The following is a 24701-nucleotide window of genomic DNA, read 5'->3' as shown; positions in this document are numbered from 1 at the left end:
GTAATATTTAGCATGCAATGAGCTAGCCACTTTGTGAGAGTCTAAGAGAGTGTTTCTGTCTCTCTGTCACTCAGTGATATGTCTGCTTCTGTCATAATTCCTTCCATCTCCCTTTCTTTTTCCATCTACCACCCTCCCACCCCCGCACACACTCCCACACACACTTTTTTCTCTCTCTCTCTCAGAATCTTAATCAGAATCACTTTATCTGCAAAATGCAATCAATGTACAGGATATCTTTATCTTTGTGACATTTCTCCAGATGCATATCCTCAACTTACGCAGCAACAGACTACATACTAACATACGATAAGACAGTAGACTGTTCTATATCTATATGCATTGGACACAGTATGTTACAGCTGTAGAGGAGGGGTAGTGAATATTCAGTAGTCGTTATATCTCTCCGTCTCTTTCTCTTGCTCTATCCCCCTCTCTCTGTCTCTCTCTCTCTTTCTCTTTCTCTCTCTCCATCTATCTCTGTCTCTCTCTCCCTCCGTCATCCTGTCCTGCGGCTCACGTTACAGTATTCTTTAGGCTACCCACTCCCTCTAGTGATGGACGGAGGCACTGCCTAAGGAGCAGCCGGCAGGCGGGCAGCCGGCAAATGTGGAACCATGGGAGCGACATGAAGAGTCAGCCTGCACGCTACAGGCTGAACGCTGTGCCACACTGCCTGCCGGTGGGAAACACAGCGGTGGACGGAGAGGAGCACGAGAATGAGAAAAACTTTAGTATCCACGTAAAGGCGAGCGAGTGATTATGAACGTTATACTTTCACGAAATGTGGCAGACTAAACTGCTCAGAGGGGGAAAAAAACACGATAATGCATCATACACAAACATGCACGCACAAACAAAAACACACATGCACGCACACATACAAACATTTGCGCGCACACTCATACACACATACAAACAGGCTTGATTGAACGGCTTTCCGCTGTGAAAAAGCTTGTTCATTTGTATTTAAGTGGCGGAAGTGTGATAATTACCCTGTGCCGGGTTTCTTCGGTGCTGCATGCTACTCTGTGGGTTCCCAACGAGGCCTAGTTTCCCTCGTCCCCTCGCTCCCCTCATCCATCTCACTGGTCTGGATGATACAGCGATGCCTTCACTCGTGGCCCTACCTCGGCGAATGTTAATAATCATGCACAGTCCCCACGTTCATATCTGCATTCCCCACAGTTATCAGTGGGATATCGTGTCTGAATGATAAAAGCGGAGGGAGGAAAACAACTAGGTCTGTCACTTTAATAGCTCATCAATTATTATATCAGATGTTACGTCGTATTCTGTGTTGCACATTGTGTGTACAAAACCCGGGAAGATTAGCCAAGTAGACTAATGAATGTATATGAATCAAATTGAATGTATGTGTGCATAATGAACATAATGGGTCATCCAGACTGCAGAATGTAGAAGAAGAAACAGTGCAAAAAGACATCAGTATTCAATACAGTGAATTGAATTCAATTCATTTAAATAACGTTGCTGTAGAGAAGTGCACTCACCATGCAACAAATCATTGCTTCAATTTGAGCGGTCTCATTTAAATTCCATTATGTCTTCACACTGACATGCTTAAAATCAGATAGAGACTGGAATGAGATCTACCCCCTTCAAGATAATTGATATCGCCAGAGTCCAGGCAGGACACTCAGTGAAAATGGGGCATTATTCATAATTCATTAAATTTTATATAACTGACTTACTTTTGGAGATTACACAATAATGTATTCATTGTTAAAGGGAGAGTCAGGGTCAACCCAGACTACACTTGTGCTGTTGTTTTGCATGCCCAGAGCTAATGAATTTAAGTAAATTACCCACACTGTTTTGTCTGAGGCTTACTGCAGGATGAGCCAAATTATTATTTATCATTATTATTATTGGTCAAAATAAGGATAACCAGAATAAAGACTTCTCAGTGAAGTGAAGGTGGCTGTATAATGGTGAGGGGTATTTTTTCCTGGCACGGTTGTGGTCCGCTCATCTCCCAGATGATAAGGTCAAATCTAACCTAATGCTACAACTAACATAATGTGACACCTCTGGGATAATGCGTGATAATTAAGAAGGCTTTGGCATATGGCTAGTATCACAGACATGCTCTTCAAGTCACTGGGAGCCACTTGTGCCTTGTGGGTAAGAAAAAAAACTGTCATCCTGGATGGCGATGCACCCGTCAGGGAAGGAAATGCATCATGGGATTAATTGTTAAGTTAGTCGTGATCTGAATTTGTCGAGCTCTTTTACGACTGATTCCATACTACAATATACCCAAAACACACATCAATACAGTGCCCAAGAAACCCTTCACTGTGGTAGAAGTGTATGTTGTTTCCCTTATTTTCACTATAGCCTGAAGGTATATGACACACCGAGAATGATACTGAGAACCATTGATTGTAAAGGCCCACTATTAGTCTTTCTTTGACAGGACTGGGGCAGCACTGTGGCTACCTTGATTGAGAATCATTGGGATTTAGAAGGTTTAAGCATCTATTTTGGGGCTAGAAATGCACTTTGAGGCACTAAGTGCTAGATGTATAAATGTACTTTTCATAGCCAAAAGACATAGCAATATGACTGAATATTCAAGAGGCTCTCTGCATCACAACTACTACAAACAAAGTGATAAAACCTTACATAAAAAGGGAACAAGCTACTCTAGATGCTGCATTTATGTGCTGCACTCAGCACGACGAGCCACACTGCAGAAAATCACTGTGCTGTCGACGCAGGCAAAAAGAGGCTTGCAAGCTGGAACACGTAAAAAGTGTCAGACTAAGGGTATTTATTTAGTTACACGCCTGTTACCACTCATTACTCAACATTACTGCTTGTGTTCAGTACAACCCCAACCCAAGAAGCCTTGCATACACTGCGGGAACCAACAGAGAGGAAGTGGGAAAACCAGCAATGTGACCCAGTGTCATTACTGGGTCGAGGCGGGGCTAGCTGGGGATGTCTTATCTTATTTAGATGTCCACACATTAAAGTAAAGTAGAGGATACATTATGAGCACTAGCTGCTGCTTTGTCAGTGAAATGAGCCAGAGCTGACACCACTTAAAGGGGAATGCGGCCCATTTTCAATAGTAAAATATGTCGTTCTTTACTGTGATCATAGGCAAAAAAGTTGTACTGGTTCCAGTGCCAGGCTCAACCGGGTCAGGTCAGAACAGCTTACGTACCTCGGATGCTAATTTGGCACGCCCCCTTTTCAGCACTAAATCTCAATGGGAGCTGGGATCTGATACTTGAACCTTGACTTGAAAGACTTGAAAGCAAACTGAGAGCCTATTTGAGTGTCCCCATCCAAATGAGCCATATAATTCTGAAGTGCTATTTGTGCTGCAAAAGAAAAAAACTAATGAGGATCCATCAATATTCTCTATGCATGCTCTTTGCAAGTATTTCAGTGCTATGCTGTATTTGCAGAGAAAGACAGCTGTGCGCTTGTGCATCTCGCCGTCACCAAGGTAACATTTACTTATTTTTATATTTATTCTTTTAACCCACCATTTTGCAGCTTTGGATGTCAGTTGGAAATCTGTTAAATTGAACTCCCTCTGCCTTAGACTTTTGATAGTTTGAGCACTTTCTCTTCCTCTACCTGCCATGCTGTTGGTTTGTTGTTGTCGTCGTGGTTGATGTAGTGCATGCACACTGATTTCCATCCACAACCATACAGCGTAGCAGTGAAATACTTGGAAAAATAGAAAATATTGGTGTATTACCTTTTCTTTCGATTACCTTTTCTTTTACAAAACAGTCAGCACTTCAGAATTATTTGTTTCGTTCGGATGGAGACACTCAATGAAGTCATCAGTTTGCTTTAAAATCGCGAGGTTCACGTCTCAGATCCCAACTCCCATTGACACTGCATTGTAATGAAAAGGGGGCGTGCCAAATTAGCATGTAACCATATTTTACTATTGAAAATTGGCGGCATCCCCCTTTAAGTCACTGTGCTTCATACGTTTTCACGTGGGCTGCTGGCAGTTCACACATTAGACAACACACATGAACACATACATACACACATTTGCTTGCTCACACAAACATGTGCACACACACGTGCATACACACATACTGTACACAGGCTCACATGCGCATAAACTAACACAAACACACACACACACACACACACACACACGTAGACATTTCTGCCATTTATCACCACTAACATGACTGCATGAGGCACATTACATCAGTCTAGTTTCCAGGAACTTTCCAGGGAAACCTAAACAAACAGGAGTGATGGACACGGATAGATGCAATCTCCTCTCATCTCTATACTGACAGACAGACAGGCACTGACTAGAAACCGAAAGCAACAGCCTTGTGCCTCCGTGCATTAGCTAAACCAACCTGATTACAGGTGGTAACGGTTTGTTGTCTATTGACTCCAGGTGCTGACTCTCAAAGATCCTTGGAAGCAATTAACAGCTGAAATAGCACACCAACTGCCATTTGGCAGACACTTTTTCCCTCGATGCCTTATAGTACCATGCCTTTATTACGGGGCACCAGTGAATGAAACACCTTACCCATGCCGTGTTAGTGTAATGCTCTACTCATTGAGCTATATGAGACTATAACTAACCAAGGGGATTATTAGTGATGCCTTTACTTCTGCCTACCTTAGCCATTATGTTTCAATGTGTTTTTATCCATTATGTCAAAGCACTATGCTTCCTGTTCCATTGGGGCTCCTCCCTCACAGAAAACTCCTATAAAAGAGCATGAGGATTAATAATTAATTGATATCCATGACCACTCACACTATCTTTTATAAGGCAGGGTTATATTAGTATATATCCTTCAAGCACTCTTAACAACTCATACGGCATCATTAAAATTTAAAAAGCAGCTCAACGTGGAGGTTGGGTAAATAAGGAGAAGATTACTGTGCTTGATATAAATGTAATGTGGTTTCCATTTAAAGGGAGTAAGCACAAAACTTAGGGGGGAGGAAAATGACTTATAGCCAGTTCTGGAATTATTTATTTAAAGGGCACTTTTCAAGCCGAGTTCCACGCCAGATACGGACAGTCAGAAGTTCAGTCACGTACAGTAGCCGCGCAGCTTGAGCGGAGTATTACAAGAGAATAGCAATCCACAATCATGAGCATCTATCTCACTCCGCCATCAGTGAAAGATGCTTACACAATCTGTTTGGTAATGGGGGATGTTTAAGCAGGTTATTACCATTAAAACCCAAATGGAAATAAAGAAGCGGACCTGATTGTAAAGTTAATGTGGCGTGGACCCATTTTACGGCCACTTCGAATCTCTCGTAGATAAACCGCTAGATCACTTTAATTAGACAATGTGTTAATTGACTGCGGGTCCTGGGGTATGATGTGTCAACATTACTCTGCATCAATGGCAACCTCCTCCAGGCACGACACCATTCACCCCGACTGAGAGTGAGAAGAGATACTGAGAATGATTGAGGGAGTGTGTATGTGTGTATTTATGTATGAATGTGTGTGTGAGTGGGCGGGTATTTGTGTGTATGTGCATGTGTGTGTGTGTGTGTGCATGCGTGCTTGTGTGCGTGTTCTGTTTGCGCATCCGTGTGCATCTGACAGCCTGTTTGTTTGCCTGTGAACATAGGTGTGTATGTGTGTGTGTCTCTGTGTGTGTGTGTGTGTGTGTGTGCGAGTTTGTGTCTCTGTCTGCCTGCCTATTTGCCTGTTTGCATGTGAACAAGTGTGTGTCTGCTCCTGTGTGCCTGTGATTGTGTGTATCTGTGATCGAATGAACACATATCAACGTGTGGGAGGAAGACAGCATGGTGAAGGAGGACAGAGAGGAGAGAAAAGGGAAGAGAGGGAGAGGCAGAGGGAGAAAAACACAGCGGGCGGTCTATCGCTTCACTGTGGTCTGACATCATTACCTACTCATCGCCCGCCCGCTCTCCTCCGCTTGCCTGTGTTTCGGCAAATGCCAAGGGACATCAACATTACACGGTATCCCACTTGCCTGAAAACGAAGGTGGATAAGGTCAAGACGCCCTGCGCCTATGGGACCTGGAAGTCTCAAACGCAGAGCCCTATATTCCTGTAGTTGAGCCAGAGCTGTCCAAACTGTGCAAATGTGAGAGACAGTCAGAAGAATACGTTGCCTCGATAGGTGGTACCCCCATCCCCTAGATAGCCCATATGGGAAAGAGGTATTTAATAGAATAGAGATGAAACCAAATTAAATCTGACACTGGGGTGTACCAGTGTAATTAACACACATATACTTGCACACACACTTCTCTCTTCCACTCACACACACGCACAATGTCAGCACCCTTGTACTGCTGAACAGGATCAGTGGCCAAGCGTATGATTACACTCAAGTCTCTAAAGTCTTGGTGAAGTGGCTTCCATCAGTGCCTCCGCTACCATGGCAATCGTACAGGAAACATAATGAGGCCATTAGGTGTGGCGAACACAGCCTTACAGCCCCTTGTCTGACTAGCTGGGTTTCGACTATGCACAGGCTCCGAGTTTCAGGGCTTTCAGTGGCTAGATGTGATCAGAGATCGGCGGCTTGCTGCAGCAGCAGCAGGTGCAATGCATCCTGATTGTATGGCTTCCTGAATGGCTCTCTTTATGCGACTAGGGATTCTATGCTGAACAGAATGGGAAGTTATAACATCATGTGACACTGTAAGTACACCAGATGACCTTTAACTGGAGTTATAAAATGGCAACCTCAAATTGCGGTGACCTAGTTCACTTCAGTTAGAAAGGAAAGAAGGGAAGAAGTCCTGGAATTCGCTGGTTTTGGATGTAAATACTAACCGGCGTTAGATTTTTTTTAATAGCAATGCATTTTAGTCTAATATTTTATGTTTAAGCCATAGTGAAATCTTTTTTTTTTGGCTGTACTTTAAATCACGCGGGTGGATGCACTAGCCCACCCACACAAAACATTTGGAAGCATTTGACAAATGTGCTGCATATAAATCTGCACAGCTGAAATCCTTTTATCCTTAAATTACACAAGGCCAGTGCATAAATGTATCCAGATACAAAATAAGTCTTGCCATATTTTATAACTGTGACTCACCCCACAGACAAAATACAAAAGCTGATGAAAGGTGGGTATTAAGTAACATTACATCATTTTAAAAACACACTGCATGGTATCAGAAGGTCAGGGAAGCCTCAGCGAAACCCTGACTGTTTGGAACTGCAGCCAAAAGTTTAGCTCTGGGGGCCAGTCAAGACGGATCCTCCATTGGCGTTTTGTGGCACATGGCTTCTTGCCATGACACCACACTTCCACTGCAGAGAACAAGGGACGGGAAACAAATTTGTAAACACTAATTAGAAGGGGAGGAGGCAGGGAGGAGAGATCGAGGGAAGAGGGAGATAAGGCCCTCTGGAAGGCTACATTATTTATGATATTCCAGTTTTTTCTCTTCCTCCAGAGTAGTGGGCCAGGAGGGGAGCGGGAGAGGGAAAAGAAACAGCTTTATAATCCATTAACATCAGTAATTTAGGCTAAGGGTTGGGAGGGGTTGGTGGAAACTGAGCAGGAATAAGACCCTCCTGTACATCCTAAATTACATCTCCTGTCTCCAGAGTCGATGGTTGGCAATGCCAACATGGCTCTTTTCTTGCTGGTGGATGTCTAGACTAATGGCTATGAATGATGTGTGATGAGCATAACGTGTAAAGGTTGTATTCAGGTTGTTAAAGTATAGCGTTACAAGACTCTTACTGCAAGCCATACGGTTTTGTCAAGAGGAGGTGGAGAATTATATCTGATTGCTCCTCAAATTTTGACTAAACTGTGGCTATGCACAAACATGCATGTGTGTACATGAGCACACGTGCACGCGTGTGTGCGTGTGTCTGACATAGGGCTGAAAGATATTGACAAAAATCAAATTGCAACTAGACAAAAGTTTTTCTTGTCATTAATTTTTTTTAGAACTTTAAAATTGTTTAAAGAAAAGTGATTTTGTTAAAAAAAAATAGATGTCAGTGTGCAGAATATACTGAGTTTGAGTATGATGAAAGATTTTCACTAATATTGTACTTGATTCATGGACCAAAGATTACCTGGAGCTCTAAAACACCTTGTTCAGAAATCCATTTTGGACGCCCCCCTCTTAAGCAGTTAATTGCAGCCTTTGCGATTTGGAAATTGGAAAGTTCATATCGCAATTTTGATTTTTTTTTATTAATTATTCAGCTCTAGTCTGACAGTGCGTGTGTATATTTGTTTGTTACATACATTTTTTGTATTCAAATACTGGTGAGAGTGTGCATGTGTAGTCCTCAAGAGAGATTTTGAAGCCTCAAATACCCAGTCAGCTCTACTGATGACATGCCAGATATGATTGACCTATCTCTGTGTGAGTTTTCCCGACATTAAAGACCACTCGAGCCAAGCCCATACTCACACCACCTTATGCTAATTCACATTTTGCTTCCCCCTCCAATGGATGAAGGACAACAAAGAGAACGCCATGTGCCACAGTACATGAAATAAACATCAAGGGGTGAAAATGTGGCATTGATCAGCCAAAAAGCTGACGGCTTTTCCTGCACTATCGACAAAATATGCTGATATTTATAGTCAAAGTTTTCTTTGATGAATGTATTGACTTCAATTATGCTGCTGAGAGGAAATCTCAAGGTTCCCTAGGAAGAGATGAATCTTTCAAGATCACACTAAAAGAAGGCACTGCTAAAGCCAGCCATTTTGAATTCTAGCTGTCAGTCAGTCACAATGCCATTATGCTCATGACTGTTGGGGGGTGGGGGGGTGGGGGGGGTTACAGAGCCTCAAAGATACTTCAGGAAAGAACTTGTCACTTTGCTGCAAGGACGCTTCATTGGATTATGCCCATAAATATTATAAACGACAGCTATGCCCAATATTTCTACCTCTATATTCCTGGTTAGTGTCTAAGGTTAAGGCTTCGATATAACCTTCCTAAGCTTGAGGCAGAGACACAAAGTCAGAGAGAGAGAGAGAGAGGGAGAGAGGGAGGGCAGAAACAGTGAGTTGGACAGGTACAGAGAGACAGTAAGAGTGCATTAGCCTTGTCTATATGCCTAAGAGGACACACAATGTCCCCCGGGGAGCCCACAGCAGCGTCAAGTCCTCCAGGAGCTAGTCACAGTACAAGACACAGCTGGCCAATCCGGCTGAAATAAGACAGAGGAAAACTCCCTAGACAGATAGGCTGCGAATGTATGGCTGAGGCCTGGGCCAGTCAGATGGAAAGCGTACCAGTCAGCCAGCTGACATTCATTTACATTTACATTTTGGGAATTTAGCTGATGCTTTTGCCCAGCACGACTTACAATGAGTGAGCAGGTAGGGATTCAGTATCTCGGCTGAAGAACAATGGAACAGGACACACGACTGTCGATGGAGACGTTAGATATTACAGAGGTTGAACCTGTGATGTTTCTCTAACGTAACAGACTCTCTAACCACTAATTAGCCAGTCACTCAAGCTGAATAATTTTCTACCCAAATGAAATGTTAGTAAAGTTGGAGGACATCAGTAGAACCGGATAAGCGCTCCAAGGTGGATCAGAAGGTGAATAAAAAGTCAAGGCTGAGGCCATCTGAACCAAGCCAGTCATCCATCTAACCAGTCAGTCATCCAGTTACCCAGCCATTTACTCTTCAAATCAACAGCTGTGGTTTAGTTAGTGGACTTCAAGCTCAATATCCCTGTCCTTGGCCACTCCATTCATCTCCAGAACAAACAGGACCAATGGCCAATGAAGATAAAGTAGCGGCCCTCCTGTCTTGAGCAGGAGAAACATGCTTGAGTGGGCCTGCTTCCCCTTTTGCCAGGAAGGAAGAAAGTACTTCAAAATGGAGGCCTCAGTCTTCAAGATAATTATTAAAGATTTAAAGCTGAGGGGCAGTGGCACACAATAACCTCTTCCCCCTCTCCATCCAACATGCACTCATGCAGTCGCACACGTGCACGCACACATACACACAAACACACACACAAACATGTTCCCCTCAAACCGCCTCAGTCTTCACTTCGGGTTAAAAAACAAGTTCATGCACCGTGTCATAATCAGCTCAGACAAGACTGAATATGTGGGATTTTTCTTTTTTTCCAAATGGGATAAAGCGAAAGGAGCAGCCACAACAACAAATTAAGCTTGTGAAACCGCAAAGAAGAGCCCATTGGCTCCCTGTGAGCTTACATGGTTGTGTAAATGACTTTGATTCATTTTGTCTCATTATTCTCTTCCTATGAGGGCCCTCTTGTGTAAGAGCAGCAGGATTTTCATCCATTTCCAATGCAGAATAGGGATGAATATGGTCTGTGCCATTTCAAGGATGAGTAAGAGGTATTGTGAAAAGTATTAATTGTCTGCTCGCCTAGATTTCCACCTGTCATTGAGGCAGGCTGCTCCTTTCTTTGACCTGCCACAGTACATGTGGTCACACTCAAAGGACTGCATGATGTCCTCCTGCACCCAGAGAGCAAGGGAAACCATAAGAGCTGAGGACACACATATTTTTACATAAGACTGAAAATAGAACATCAATTTTCCTACATATTAGGTAGATATTTCAAACTAGAAATCTTCTAAAATAATGTTCACTGATGAAAATAGAGACTGCTAAGAACAAAAAAGTTAAATTTTATCTTGATTTCTACATTTTGCGTCAGGGCTGTCACAGTGCTTACAGCCAGCGCACCATTTAATCTTTGAATGAGTTCGGTGTGAATCCATTTCACCAGGCACCATTGTTTCAAGGAGGCACAGATACACTGCGGATGGGTGTAAGAGCAAACTTCCAAACACTGAACACCCCCCTTTGGAAAGTCTGTGGTAGTGCATCCACACAGTGCAGACACCTTTCTGTTTGCGATGGAGACTGTCAGACGTGATCAATGCAACTCGACTGGTTACCAAAAATAAAAATCAGACCTCGTAAATACCAGCATCGTCAAGCTGAATTAATTGCATAACTCTTTCTATAGACCTTCAATAGTCAGTGGAGCCAGTAATTCAAGAGAAGCATAAGCAGTCAGCGAGGGAAAATTCATTATCACAAGTAAGGAATTTAAGGACTTATGTTAGTGAGCAATAATTTACGACCCTCACCGTCCCCAATCAATTAAATTGGATGAAAACCCCCACGTCAGGAGGCACGTAGGAATGATGCATTAGTCTACTATGCATTTATCAAATTCGGTGCAAATCAATCATAAATACAAAGGTTTTTTTCATGAAATCCACGAAGGCTATAAATAACGTCAAACTAAATATCGAACTCACTCTGCAAGACTTTCAAGCCATTCATTTGATTGAGACTACTGCAGTGTGTGTGTAACGCAACATGAATGTGTAAAGCAATAATCGACTGTTTTTTTCGTGCGTAAATGCTGTGAGAATCAGAAGTGATGGCCAAATACAATTAACAGTTGCTGCACAAGTCTCACATTTAGGGAACAGTGCCCATCGGTGCGCATCTGTAGCTTCCAGTGCACCTGTTAACAGTGAAACACAACTCGACGGCACAACTGAGCCACTTTGTGCGTCACGGTGTTTATTTACCCAACGACTGATGCGCAACTTAAAATCCGTGGTCCCAGGAAAGACTTAATTTAAATATCAAAAACAGGCTAAATAGTCTACGGGGGAAACAAAATAATGATTCAAGCTTGACTTACGCTGCTGTTCTGCCCTGACCAATAGACCACCGCGTGGTTATGCGCAGAGTCCCCAGTCAGAGCGAAAGTGCTGCTGGTGAGCTTGGGCTCCTCTTGCCGGTTATTTCCTCTCCCCTCGTCCCTGTTCCACCTGAAGTCGGACCTCCCCAGCCTGTGTCCGTCCAACAACGGACCGGGATTGCCCCTTTCATCCGAAGCGTCTGCATCCAGACCGGCCCTGCCAGTCCAGCCGCTCTCGCTAAACTCGGGAAACTCAGGACCGCTTCTCTTCGCTCTCCGGAGCGCAGCATCTTCACCCATTTCGGGCTTCCCCTCCTTGTAATTGCCGTGGTGAGTTTCTTCTTTTGGACTGGACCAAGGACTATCTTCCCTCGTACTAACTCCATCCAAACTGACCTCTTCGGAAAACTGGGGATCGTCCTCGGTAGAAGCGCCAGCCGGTTGGTCGTCGGTTACTCCAGTATTCCGCTCGGTAACCCCGAGTTTCCTAAACTCTACTCGGATCTGTTTCAGGGTGCTTGGCCCCTGTGTCGGGCCAGCGCGCATATTCAGCTGTAATTCCTCCAGGTGAAGTTGAACAGGCGAAGGGCAAGATGCGCAAGTTATCTCCGCCTTGGCATTATGTAGGGTATGAGCGACTATCATCACCCAGATACCCAGAGATAAGTGCAAGCCAGGGCAGAAGCCAGCCCAAGTCTCCATCGCTGATAGAGATTTGGGGGGGGGGGTGACCGACCGTTGGGGACCTTATCCGACGCCTTAACTCCCTTCTCTCAGGTCGTGATGTAGTTATTGGTGCCTCGATTGTCCGTCTGGTTTATTGGGGAAAGTGCTCTTCAGCGAAACTGTTCACGTCCAAGGATCTCTGGTCGGGAGAGCCACCACACAGGAGGGAGGAGCTGAATCGCAGCCAGCTGCCGAGTGTGCGCCCGGAAGAGAGAGACAGTGAGAGATGCGAGAGAGAGAGAGAGAGAGAGAGAGAGAGAGAGAGAGAGAGAGAGAGAGAGAGAGAGAGAGAGAGAGAGAGAGACGCTGTCCATGGTCCTGAGCCTGCTCATAACCTTTCAATTCTATGGAGTAGTAGATCTGCAACGCAAAGTAGGCAATGTACTGTACTAGCCCATAGTATTATAATCTAATCTAATCTAATCTAATCTAATCTAATCGACTCTAATCTAATCTAGTCTAATCGAATCTAATTTAATTTTCTCTATAATTATTGGCTCTGTTTTAAGGCGAAAAATATTACATGTTTTAACTGATATTTTGTCATCGCCTGCAACACGTCAGCCTCCACTGGTCAATAGTTTGTCGCTGCGGTCAGTGGCTGGTGTGACAGACTTGTATCAGTCTCTTCCATACCAAACTCGGAGACAAACGTCCAAGAATGAAGCAGAAGCAGCTCAAGAACGGACAGGAGGCACGGTCAGTCTACCGGTATGAGGAAAACGGAGCTGGCGCTGTGGCGCCCAGGGGGCAGAGCGCACACTGATGGATTGGGCGGAATTGGCAGGGAGTTACACCATTCCTAGGGGAAAATAAGGCAGCGCCTAGGGGCATATGAGGGGAGAGGGAAGAAGAGGGAGGGCGGGAATATATCGCCACGTTATGCTCATCAAGGACTTACAACACGGATGGATGTCGGTGCATGGGATGGTGATACACAAAAATACAAAATGCAGGAAAGGGGTGTGTGTGTGTGTGTGTGTGTGTGTGTGTGTGTGTGTGTGTGTGTGTGTGTGTGTGAGAGAGAGAGAGAGAGAGAGAGAGAGTTTGCATGTTGTGAGTGTGTGTGTGTGTGTGTGTGTGTGTGTGTGTGTGTGTGTGTGTGTGAGAGAGAGAGAGAGAGAGAGACAGAGAGAGAGAGAGAGGGAGTTTGCATGTTGTGAGTGTGTGTGTGTGTGTGTGTGTGTGTGTGTGTCTGCCTAAGTGTAGGTAGTTATTCATTAGAGATCCGGTATGTTGTGGCCTTGTCCATCAACTTGACTGACCACAAATTGCCCATGAGGAAAGACTCAAGGGACCCTCTGGGAATTTCAACATATTCCCAATCTTGTCAGTCTGAGAAATCCAGTTTTGTCGATTTTAAACTCCATGCAGCTGCAGAGAAAAAATCACCAAGGTTGCAACTGAAACTGAAGATGCACGTTGCCTAAAGATTTTAGGTGCTGATCTTCACTGAGATATTACACACAAAGTCATAGGAAATGGTTTCTGTGCATATCCCTTGGAGCCGGACATCAGAAGGGTCAGAGTGCAGAAGTACAGCGCCTTGCTCAAAGGGATTGGAGATTTAGGAAGGTCTCTACCCACTAGGCCACCCTGCAACGCCCAAGGCAATGTCCTCTGATGCCCCCCACCCCCCACCATCATAAAAGGAATAGGCCTGGACAGGCCATCACCTACTGACAGAGCCTATAAGCAAGTCAGGAGTCTCAGATCAACACTGAGACAGGGACTGTATGCCATGATTGAATTATTTCAGAGAGGGCCGGGGTTGTAATGAGATTTTAATGAAAGTGAATGTAAATCCTCCTCTCTTGTGATGTTGTCATTCATCAATTACCATAGCTTGCTAATGGAGTGGAAATTATTAATCCCTTTTAACGATAAATCAGAGGGAATTTTTCAAAGCAATCAACATCCAAGTTAGATGTATTTGTAACTTTAAGGAGCACTTCACAAAAAACAAAAAAAAGCTGACACATTTTATACAACATGTTTCACACATACCTCACACATATCCCACAACTATTATGTAACTGTCTCAGAGAGCAGCTTTCATGCACACATTCTACTTTGTTTATGAGCAGGGCGGCCTGGTGGTTAGAGACTGGCCTTTAACAGGAGGAAGCGTCCTTGAGCGGGACACTTAATCCCTCCCATCTCCAGAGGTGCTGATCTGTAGCTGACCCTGCCCTTTGTCCTCCCTGGAGGAAGGCAAGTGAAGAGACATTATGAGGAAAAAATTAACGGTTTTCTCCCAGCTTTGTGAACTTGGTTTAAGAGTTATTGGTTGTAACTGATCTTTGCTGCAATAATTAAAGCTCATAAATTAGATGAAAAATAGTAATTGGTGAAAGCCACAAACTATAATCCTGTTGGGAAAAAAGTATCAAAGTTATTAAATTGTTTTATAAAAGATGTATAATTTTTTCCAACATATGTCTAGTTACAGAGGAGACATCACATCTTGGGTTACATGAAACATGTTAAGGATGTGTTAATCATTGCTATTATCATGTTGCTTTGAAGAGTAACATACAGTATACAGTAATGTGTTGTCTCTAGACACATGGATGGGTTGAAAATGATGTATCCTTTTGAAGAGTGATATAACAGTGCATCGGGGTTAATGGGAATTCAAATGAGAACAAAGAATTAGAACCAAATATCCAATGAATTTAAGACTATAGGGAAAGCCTTTATGGGGGAATCAATAATTCCCAAGGTAGGGACAAAACAGCAGTTAAGTGAACTATCAGTGAAGTGTTTAGGTTAATACTGCACTCGTGAATCTTCACTGTCATATGTAGCTGTCTCAAAGTACAACGTTCGCACACATTTTACCTTACTTGTAAGACAGATTAGCAGTTTGCTCCTATGAATCATCCTAGCTCTAATGATGTCATATTGTCTCCCGAATTTATTATCTGCATGGTAATTGATGAGGTCATTGGCTCCAGCTTGCGTTATTACTTAAATTAGTTTTCCTGGTAAACAGTAGCTCAGTCACAAACTTCCAAGCAGAACACGGCAGCCTACTCAGCACGTAAAAAATATCCCGGCGCTGCTTCCAGCAAAGCTAACAAAGTGCTTTGAAAGCCAATGACTCAATCAGCTCAGGTACAAATTGAAGTCTGCTTTGTGAAGAGTGAGTGATGCTTACATGCTTTGAAGAATGACAATTCATTACAGTGCATGCTCTCATAAAGACAACATTTGCGTATTTACGGCAGCTATTGCATAGGAATCCACACTGACTTTCAATGTGTTAGTCTTCTTTAGGATTGTCTAGAGTAAATAGAAAAAAAGACTGATCTTTGACTGACAGCTTCTGCGGTGAGAGGAAATCCTCGATAAACTGCATATTCGGCTCTGGAAGGTACATACCAAACATTTTTATTTTGACCATGAAACCTCAGCTTCTCTCATGATATTGTTTATTTTGTTGTGCTGAACATGTCATACATACTGAAACCTACAGTACTTGAAACTACTTCTATTCTATCTGACTGAAGTCTGACTGAGCTGTGTAGCGTTTCAAACCACATCATTTCAAGCCTTGCTGCCCTTTGTTTGGCTAAGATGGATCTGAATTCGTCTGCCTCATACTAATGTGTTACACTGGTCTGTTGAAAATGAACAAAAAATCGAAAAGCAAACTTAAATAGTTAATATATTACGAGAGCCTCTGGAATGGAAAATTGAAGAAGCACAGTAATAGAAACATTTTATTTCAAATTGAGATATTCACTATTTGAAAAGATTGACACCTACTCTTACAAAATGTTTGACAGCACCAAATAAAAATGGGTAAAGGCTCACTTAAGTCCTTGGCTGCCAAACACTCAAACGGACTTTATTTTGGAGATATTGAATGATGATGTTTTTTTTCTTTTAATAAAACTCTCCAGAGAGTGTCAACCTGTCAGCAAAAAATTATTATAATTATCAGGGTGTTCACTGGGAGAAACAAACGACAGGCCAAGTGTGTCAGGGCCTGGAGCTACTTGAAACACGTATATTCACGTGTGGAGCACTAATTGTACGGGTTCAGCTGGGAGGTCACACGTGGACTGGATCAATAAAGACAGGGGACACAGTAAATACTACAAAGTCTGGGGAATCTGGGTAATCAAGCGCTGTCAGGAAACGTGACATTTGGAGGAGGCTCTTGTGGATTTACTGGCATGTCAAGCTGAAAGGTCAGGGTATGATAGAGAGTCCTTGGACATGCAACTGTAATTGACCTTTTCCTTTGATAATGGGGCATGAATTGACATATGCTTCTATAGGGGCCTGGCTTCATTCACTCCTGTACAAATATAATTAGGTAAGGAGTTCAGGGAGTTATTAGCTAAGTGTTGGATTAAGAGCGGAGGAGGTTTGGCAGTGGTGGCAATAGCTCTTTCCTCTCTTTGGAGAGAGGGTTGTTGTGGATTTACTGTACAGTTATATCTAATTTAAGACTTTAGTTTGAAAATAAGATACCAGCCATTTGAAAAGAGCGACAGCTATTTTTGCAAAGTGACGTGTTTACAACAAAATAACAGTTTTAAGAAATGGAATCATGTGAAATCCTGGAAATATTGAGTAAAAAAATTCAAGCAGAATTTTTAATGGACATACAGTGTATTTGAAATGGATTTACAGTTACATCCAGCTTGTAGACCATTTCCTCTATACATGGTCTGATGTTAGTGAATGACATTCATGCCATGGTCCAAAATGGACATTCACTCGGTGAACATGCTGAAATGGAAAAAGCATAACATTTCCTACAAACTCTCTTAGCAGTCTGGCCAATAACCTGTGGCTTATGTTATAATACATATATCATGTATCATGTCATTATGCATTGAAATTGCTCTGTATATTGTAGTATTTTGTTTTCACATGTAGGATGAATTTTCCATGTAGGGAATAGAAAACTTGTGCTACTCTGACCGCTACTACTAGTATTATTAGTTACACTACTACCACTGTAACTACATTACATACACAAGTGGAATGCGAGCTGATAGTAATTGTGATTTAGCCTGGTTCCTGACTCCTGAATCTCGTCCCGTCCACTCTTCAGATTTTGTTGAGCGATTCAGAGAGTCTGATGTTGCTCTTGCCAACGGCTTGTTCTCGTTTGGAGAAACAATTGAGCCAATCAGCGCCTTTGTGGGCGGGACTAAAGTTTGAACCATTCGTACAAAGTGTTTTCATTGGCGTTTCGGCAGAATAATATTTGTTTAAATCACCCCTTAACCAACATATTGTCTTTGCAAAGATTATATTTTTGTCAAAAACGTCCGACATTCTTCGTGAAGTTAGTAAATACGTCCAGCATCAGTGTCACTGAAAATAACGTCAGAGCGGCCGGAAACGTCAATCACTAGTGATTGGTTCAGAAAACAGCTAACAAGGAGGCAATCTCAGGCTGAATAATGGAGTGGGAACGAAATGGCCATTCAGTCTGAATATCAGGCTAATTGTGACTTCCAAGTGGGCACATTTGATCCTCAGCATTTTACTAGAATAGACATGATTTACTTGACTTACACTTCTCACTGCATGCTTGCTGAACCACTGCTGCACTTTGGCTCCAGAAAATGAAAACATTTTTTGGGAAAAACTAAATTTTCAGCGGGCAGAAATGACGAAGAATGGCCGGGGAACTAATTGGTTGAAATACACTAGAGTTGCGTTACAGTATACTAATTTGGTGTACTGCACAACATTCAAGAAATAATTGTCTGCAGTACTATAATGTAAGATATAGGATTAAATGCATGGGGAGGGACATATATCAGTGGCTACCATTGCACAGTGTTGCATTGAAACTGCAACACTTCTAAAATTATTAATAGGCACTTACCAGTTACTGTATACTGGTCCTAAATAGATGTGTTAAAGCTTTCATTGGCGCTATGGGGAAATTTACTCCTGAATTAGGTGTGATTGTAATGGTCACTTTGTTCACTTAGCAACTTAAGACAAAATAAATCACCAGATTAAGTAAAAGCATATTCCCAAGCTATTTCAAACTCTCAGTTCCCCCTCATGGTTGAATATTGCAGCCCAGCAAATACAGCTATTGTTCCCATGGTCTCTCTTCTCCACGATCACTTAAATACTTCACCTTGTGTCTATCCCTGTTCACTTATCTTGATCAGTTTACCACTAATTGCTTGCACCGTTCATTATCTCATCTGGCAACCTAATTACTTGTGTTCCTTTTGTGTGTTATTTTTCCTTAAGAAGAACATGGGCACACCAATAAATCTAACCAAGATCAGTGTTAGTGTACTAATTACAGTAGCTAGAAAACAATCATAGCAATGTTTTTTTTTTTTCTTTGTCTTTGAGCCAGGATTTGACAACTAAATATCAGAAGTTAAGTTTAAGTATTTCAAAATCATAAATTCAGCATTTGTAGATTGCAGCCTCCCATTTAGTAGGAGACAGCGTGAGGGGCAGGGTGAATAGTTGCCGCATCGATTACTGTTTTAATTCTAAATAGAGACTGACAGTTCAGGCATCTGCTGGATCCTCCAATAGCTGATTCAGTGCCTCATCGCTGTCACAGCTGTGCTTGCCAGTGGCAGGTTTGTTCCCCTATCAGTGGATAAGGATATCCATCTTCACACCTCAGGGTCCTCGGTAGGCAGCCGCTCTCCCAAATGACCAACTTTGCTGAATCTAAGCAGGGCATTTCAGGTAACCGACCTTTCTCCATTGCATTATTTAGGCATACTTCAGGGACGTTTTGGTGCTGGAGCAGGAAACTCGGGGGTGTTTCTTTGAACTTTATCGTCTCTCTCTCTTTTTGTGTGTGATTATATGAGTTATTCACTATGTGACTCTGCCTTGAATCATTGCGTCCTGCACAAATCCGGTGTTTTCAATATATGAGCTTTTCCGGAATAAAGAAATAATGCGTAACTGTAATGCGATACTGTATTACTGTACTGTCTGAAAGGCTGAGCTGTATCATCATAAGGGCTTCAATAAGGTAAAGGACTAGCTGAGTCAGAAGTAAGGGGAGCTCACTCCCCCTACGCATATGTGTGTGTGTGTGTGGATGTGTGTATGCAAGCAGGTGAATAGGCATGAATGGATGTGTGCATAAGTGTTATTGATCACTGACAGACTTTAGCACATTGTGGTTGGCTTAAAAATAAAACAAGGAAAAAGAAGAAGAGGGCGGTTTTGTTCTGGTTTAACAGGCTTGAACATGGAGATAACTAATTCCCCCTCTCCATTACAGTGCGTACTTGACACCTGGTAAATAGCACCGTCTATAATATCCACATTTCTCTGATGTATCAGCAAGAACATATTTACAATGTAGATCAAAGTTGCCCTGGTTTTTACTATTGTGTTTTTAATCCTCTATTCTTATCTTGTGGTGCCTTCTTGTTTTACTTATTTTAATTTATTTTATGAGTATGAGGTTTGCTTTTACTTGATTGTCAAAGCACTTCATAAACTTTATAAAATGTGCTATACAAATTGAGTTCATTATCATTAAATTTACCATAGTTTTATGAAAGGTCGTGACAGAAAAGGCTGTCTTATTGAAGGTGGTTCATAACTTAAACATCAATTATCATTATCATGTCACCAGTCATTAAGTTGGTACTCAGCATTCTGCTGATTATAATAACTAATTATATCGGTGACATCTGTAAATGTATAAACTGCAGATATCTATTAATCTGTAAACCTTTTTACTTTTACTTTTTGCTGTCCAACCTAGACCTCCATTCTTTGCCGCTGTAATGACCTGATTTGCCCCTCGGGGATCAATATAGTTCATTTTATCTTATCTTGCTAAAAGAATCAAAGCGCTGTTACCAAGGCCTCAGCACCTAATCCCTTTGTTTATTTGAAAGAGAAATTCAACTATCGGGTGATGTAATAGAGCTCTTTGTCCCAGTACCTACTAGGCTATGATCAGAAGACTGATAATGATTTCCACTGAAACTGTGTTTCAAATGTTATTGTAAATGGCCATGGGACTTACAGCATGTGTGAATGACGCCTTTACTACGAGTTGATGCAATGATAAAGAGACAATTAGCAATTAAAAGATTTTGTCAAGCAATACAAAGCAAACAAGCAAAACAAAGTGCAAGATAAATATGAATCATATTATATCTGATCTAGGCAGGAGACTACTGTATATACTGACGCTGAAACATTTTTTCCTTTGAATCTTTGTGAAGTGATGTTTTTATCGCACGAGCAATAGTATCGTCACCACTTGTGTGCCTTTTCATGTACAATTCTCCCCTTCTTCCTTAAAAGATAGAAGAGACAAACTGCCTTATTTCAGTGCCTCTGAATAATTGATGTGTAATGCTGTTGTGGAGTGGAAGCACCTCACAGTGGCTGGTTCAGCGAGCATGGGAAACATGATGCACCTTTTCAAGCTTCCTCCTGTCTCAAGAACAAAGAGAGAGAGAGCAAGAGGGAGAAAGAGGAAAGGGCAAGAAGGGGGAGAAAAAAAGAGAGAGAGACCAAAACAAAAGGAAACAAAGCAGCCCCCCATGGCAAGGCATGTCACTGACCTGGCTGACAATGTCCGTCTGCAGGTTAGACAGGACTTGTGACTGAGGGAGCAGAAAAACAAACACTAGAACTTATTTCTTTCCACCTGAGTTCTTCCGACGCCGTTTGTTCGTTTCTCTGAGCTACCCCCCTGACTAGATGTTCCTGGTGTGAGTAGATCTTGTTTAAATGCTGGGAGCAGTTTCAACTAGCGGGAGGCCTGAGACTTAGAGGGAGATTAAAGCAGTAATCACTGCTGGTTGCGGAAGTGGCTGGAGCTAAAGAGCGCAAATTTCCATTTTTCAATTTCTCATCCAATATTTTTTCACAGGCCAATTCATCTAAAAGCTCCCGTCCCGTTTGAGGAAGGGAGAAAAGCTTGGCTTGTAACACTTCTCAGGAGGAAGGTAGTGTGTGCGTGTGTGTGTGTATGCAATTGCACAAGCATAGGATGCGTATGCATGATGTGTATGCATGTGTGAGTCTGTCTGTGCGTGTAGACATGCGTGTGTATGTGCCTGCATACGTGTGTGCATGAGCATGTGTATGTACATGAATGTGCACAAAGTGTGTAATTGATCACTGAAAGAGTTTAGCAGTGTGGCTGGCTTGAAAATACAAGTTTGGAAAAGAAAAAAAAAGGGAGAAAGCATCTCAGAAATATGCTATTGCGATTCATATTAAAGTATAAATATTAATGAAACTGTGCAGCCAACCCAGATCTTCAAGGCCCCTACATTGCAATGTAACGGATTCGACTGACATATTTTGTAGTCTGCCCTCAATGCTTTTAAGTGATGTGGATAGATAGTGACAGAAACGATCGCCATCACAAACTTTGTTTGAATGTAGGCAATCTGCCTACATTCTGCCTAATTGTGTGAACATATTTTCAATGAAACATCTGTGATGGCAGATAGATGCCCACCTGATGGGAACACCCCCCACACACACACACACACACACACACACACACACCCCTCCTCCTCCACCTAACACCCTAGCTTGAATTCTACGTAGGTGCTTACCTTAATTTGAAAGCATAAGGGATACATCAGGCCGTGTGTATTGGTAAATGAGTCACGTATGTGGCTGTTGCATTAATGGAATAGCCCATCCTAGACTGGAATTCAAATATATTACTCCTTTTATCTTGAATGGTTCAGTCAATTGAACATGAACAACAAATGCTAGATTTGATATAAACAAGGCTTTAATCTGTAATGGCATCAAATGGCGTTTTCTGGAGCAGTTGAACTGGTAATGAAGGAGATCTTAGCCTGTTTGTTTATTCCTTGATGAGCTTCATTTCACAGTAGTACTAGAAGTTCTAAACTTGAAAATCAACCCACATCTCTGGAAAATCATCTTTCATACTGTCACATACTAGCTTGCTCCACCCATACTGTAACTCCAAATAACTGACGGTTTACTGTGGAAAACAGAGTGGATAATTCATGATCAAAGTTTGATCAAAGACAATTTCCTGTTTTATTTATTGTAGTATTGTTTTTCTAGCTTTGGGAGAGATGTACACAACAGAGGCCTATGGCAGAATGTTTAGAAATTGGTTAACAGTCATTACAAACACCAACATGTGGGAAGAGTGACAGCAAAATGAAAGATTGCAACATTATCACCTCTTCCTCCTTGATATTTTCTCCCCCTTTTACATTACAGTTTGCACATCTTACCGCTGCTCAGAAATTAGGCATTATCTTTGTTTTTTGGGGGAGAGAGATGCGATTTCTTCTTTTGTTTTCACCCCTCTAACATGGTGGTGTGTCCTTCCTTAACCACTGCTAACCGCTCTCCAAACAATCTGTGACAAGCTGCTATTCCACACTGAATTAGACTATCCAAGATCAATGGGATAATTCTGAATTCTGTTTGATCATGTATTTTTGCTTTAAGGTTGAATTTTGAGGTAAGTTTAACAGCTGCTCCGATTCAGGGTATGTAAAATCGTAATGACAGAAAGTTCATCTTCGCTGCTTTACATGCAATCTGCACCAACAGGGTCACAATAACAGGAATTCAAACTCTTTGAACAAATGTTTCCCCTTGTCTATGATAACTAGAGTTTTCTATTCCTCTAACATTTCACTGGTCTTATACCATCTCCATTCTCCCCTCTCTATGTCGCTAAGCAGTGCTTGTTAATTATCCTGGCAGGGAGGTAGGTGTCAAGCAGCATAGAAGATTTGGCATGGCCCCTTCCGCCTCACCCACCTCAGGCAGCTCGTGTAATTAACTGCTTTGGATTGCAGCTCTGATCTGCCTTTAAGTTGGTTTACTCTGGCGGTTTTTCAGCAGAGCACTTCACACTCACACTATTCTCTATTTAGCCACCTAGAACTCCCTTGATTCATGTATTGAAACCAGCCCAAGGTCCAGCTGGGTTTGGAATTCTTCCCTAAAGAGCCAAAAGTCTGTTTGCTTCCTTCTAGATAAGAGAGGTTCTAAGTGAGGTTTGTGTTTTCTTGGCCACTGGTTCCTATGCAACAGTTCAGGTCAATTGAGTGAGGTATTTGTTCTGGTTGTGACCACTGTATTAACCAGTTTGCACAACTTTACTTTCAATTTCTCTCGCATTACTGATTTTAATATGGTGTTTAGGAACAAAGCCCTACGAGAGTGCACTACAGGGATTTCATTTTGGTGGAAAAGTGATGGATTCATTTTCACAGCCAGCTGAAGGATCAGTCTTAATTATCTCAGGTTCTGGCCTTTGATCTGATCCCTGCCCACGTCTCCAGGTGTCTCATTTACACAGCATACTGAATGTGTTTGAAGTGTGTGTGCATGTTTGTGTGTACTCTCTATTGCGCACGTATGTGTGTGTGTTAGACCACCTTTATTATCAAAATCTACGGAACAGCAGCATCCGGCACACAGTTGATTTGGAGAGCAACAGAACCATATATCAGCCCCTGGGTATCCATGTGATATTAATGATTCCCAATTCCACAATTCAAGGGCCAAATGGCTCTGTTTGATTAACTGATTATTTCTGTTCAAAACAGCATAAAATTGTAATTAAATGCAAATGAGCTAGAAATGCATGGGATTAATGTATGAGGCTTCTTGTTGCAGCCTACACTCATGTGATTTGACAGTACTGAACTGTAGTGTGCTTTGTGCCACTGTGCCTGTCTGCTAAGCCAAAAGCATAGCTACAAGGTTAACACTGAGAGAACTGATTGACTTTCCTTTCAACATACACCGACAGATGCCTAAAACTCAAACACAACTAGGGTATGAGGGAATGTAAATAAACCTTTGCTGCCATCAATTTAACCATGACATCGGTTTAATCAATCCCAAGCAGCAGCATATTGCTTCTCAATATATCTGTAACAATTTCACACTACACTGCTGTACATGGCGAATGACGACTCCCTATTGGTAGAACATTGTTGCTTGAGAATTCAAGATGTGGCTCAACTAACTTCAGCACCTTTGCCTTCAAAGGTGACAAAGCTCTACTGCAACTCCGGCCAATTCTCAGCTTGTCTTGGCTTCTGGCTCAAGCCTTATCTTTGGCCCCCTGCAATCATGTTTTAACAATGTCCACCACTTTATAATGAAGCATGATGATGCCTAAGTAATGAGGTGGCAGTGCAAGGCCCTCACATAGCTTTTCCCCAGCCCTTTAACAAAGCGCCCTGACCTTTTTAACTAGCAGAATTAATTGGGTTGGGCTAACCTTTTAGAGTCTAGCTGTGAAATAAGACCACTGTTCC

At 42.3% G+C, this 24701-nt stretch overlaps 1 protein-coding gene across 1 annotated transcript in view; it reads right to left on the bottom strand.

Moving 5' to 3' along the window:
* sorcs3a (sortilin related VPS10 domain containing receptor 3a) overlaps window positions 1-11997 on the bottom strand; it is a 146919-nt gene extending 134922 nt beyond the window's left edge. Inside the window, exon 1 of the mRNA XM_071921088.1 lies at window positions 11689-11997. Within this exon, the coding sequence (XP_071777189.1) occupies window positions 11689-11988 (300 nt within the window). The 5' untranslated portion in view covers window positions 11989-11997. The remainder of the gene's footprint in view (window positions 1-11688) is intronic.
* Between the last annotated feature and the right edge of the window lie 12704 nt (window positions 11998-24701).

The sequence above is a fragment of the Centroberyx gerrardi genome, chromosome 3, assembly GCF_048128805.1.
Source record: "Centroberyx gerrardi isolate f3 chromosome 3, fCenGer3.hap1.cur.20231027, whole genome shotgun sequence".
In the NCBI taxonomy this organism is placed as follows: domain Eukaryota; kingdom Metazoa; phylum Chordata; class Actinopteri; order Beryciformes; family Berycidae; genus Centroberyx; species Centroberyx gerrardi.
This window is presented reverse-complemented; position numbering and strand designations above follow the sequence as displayed.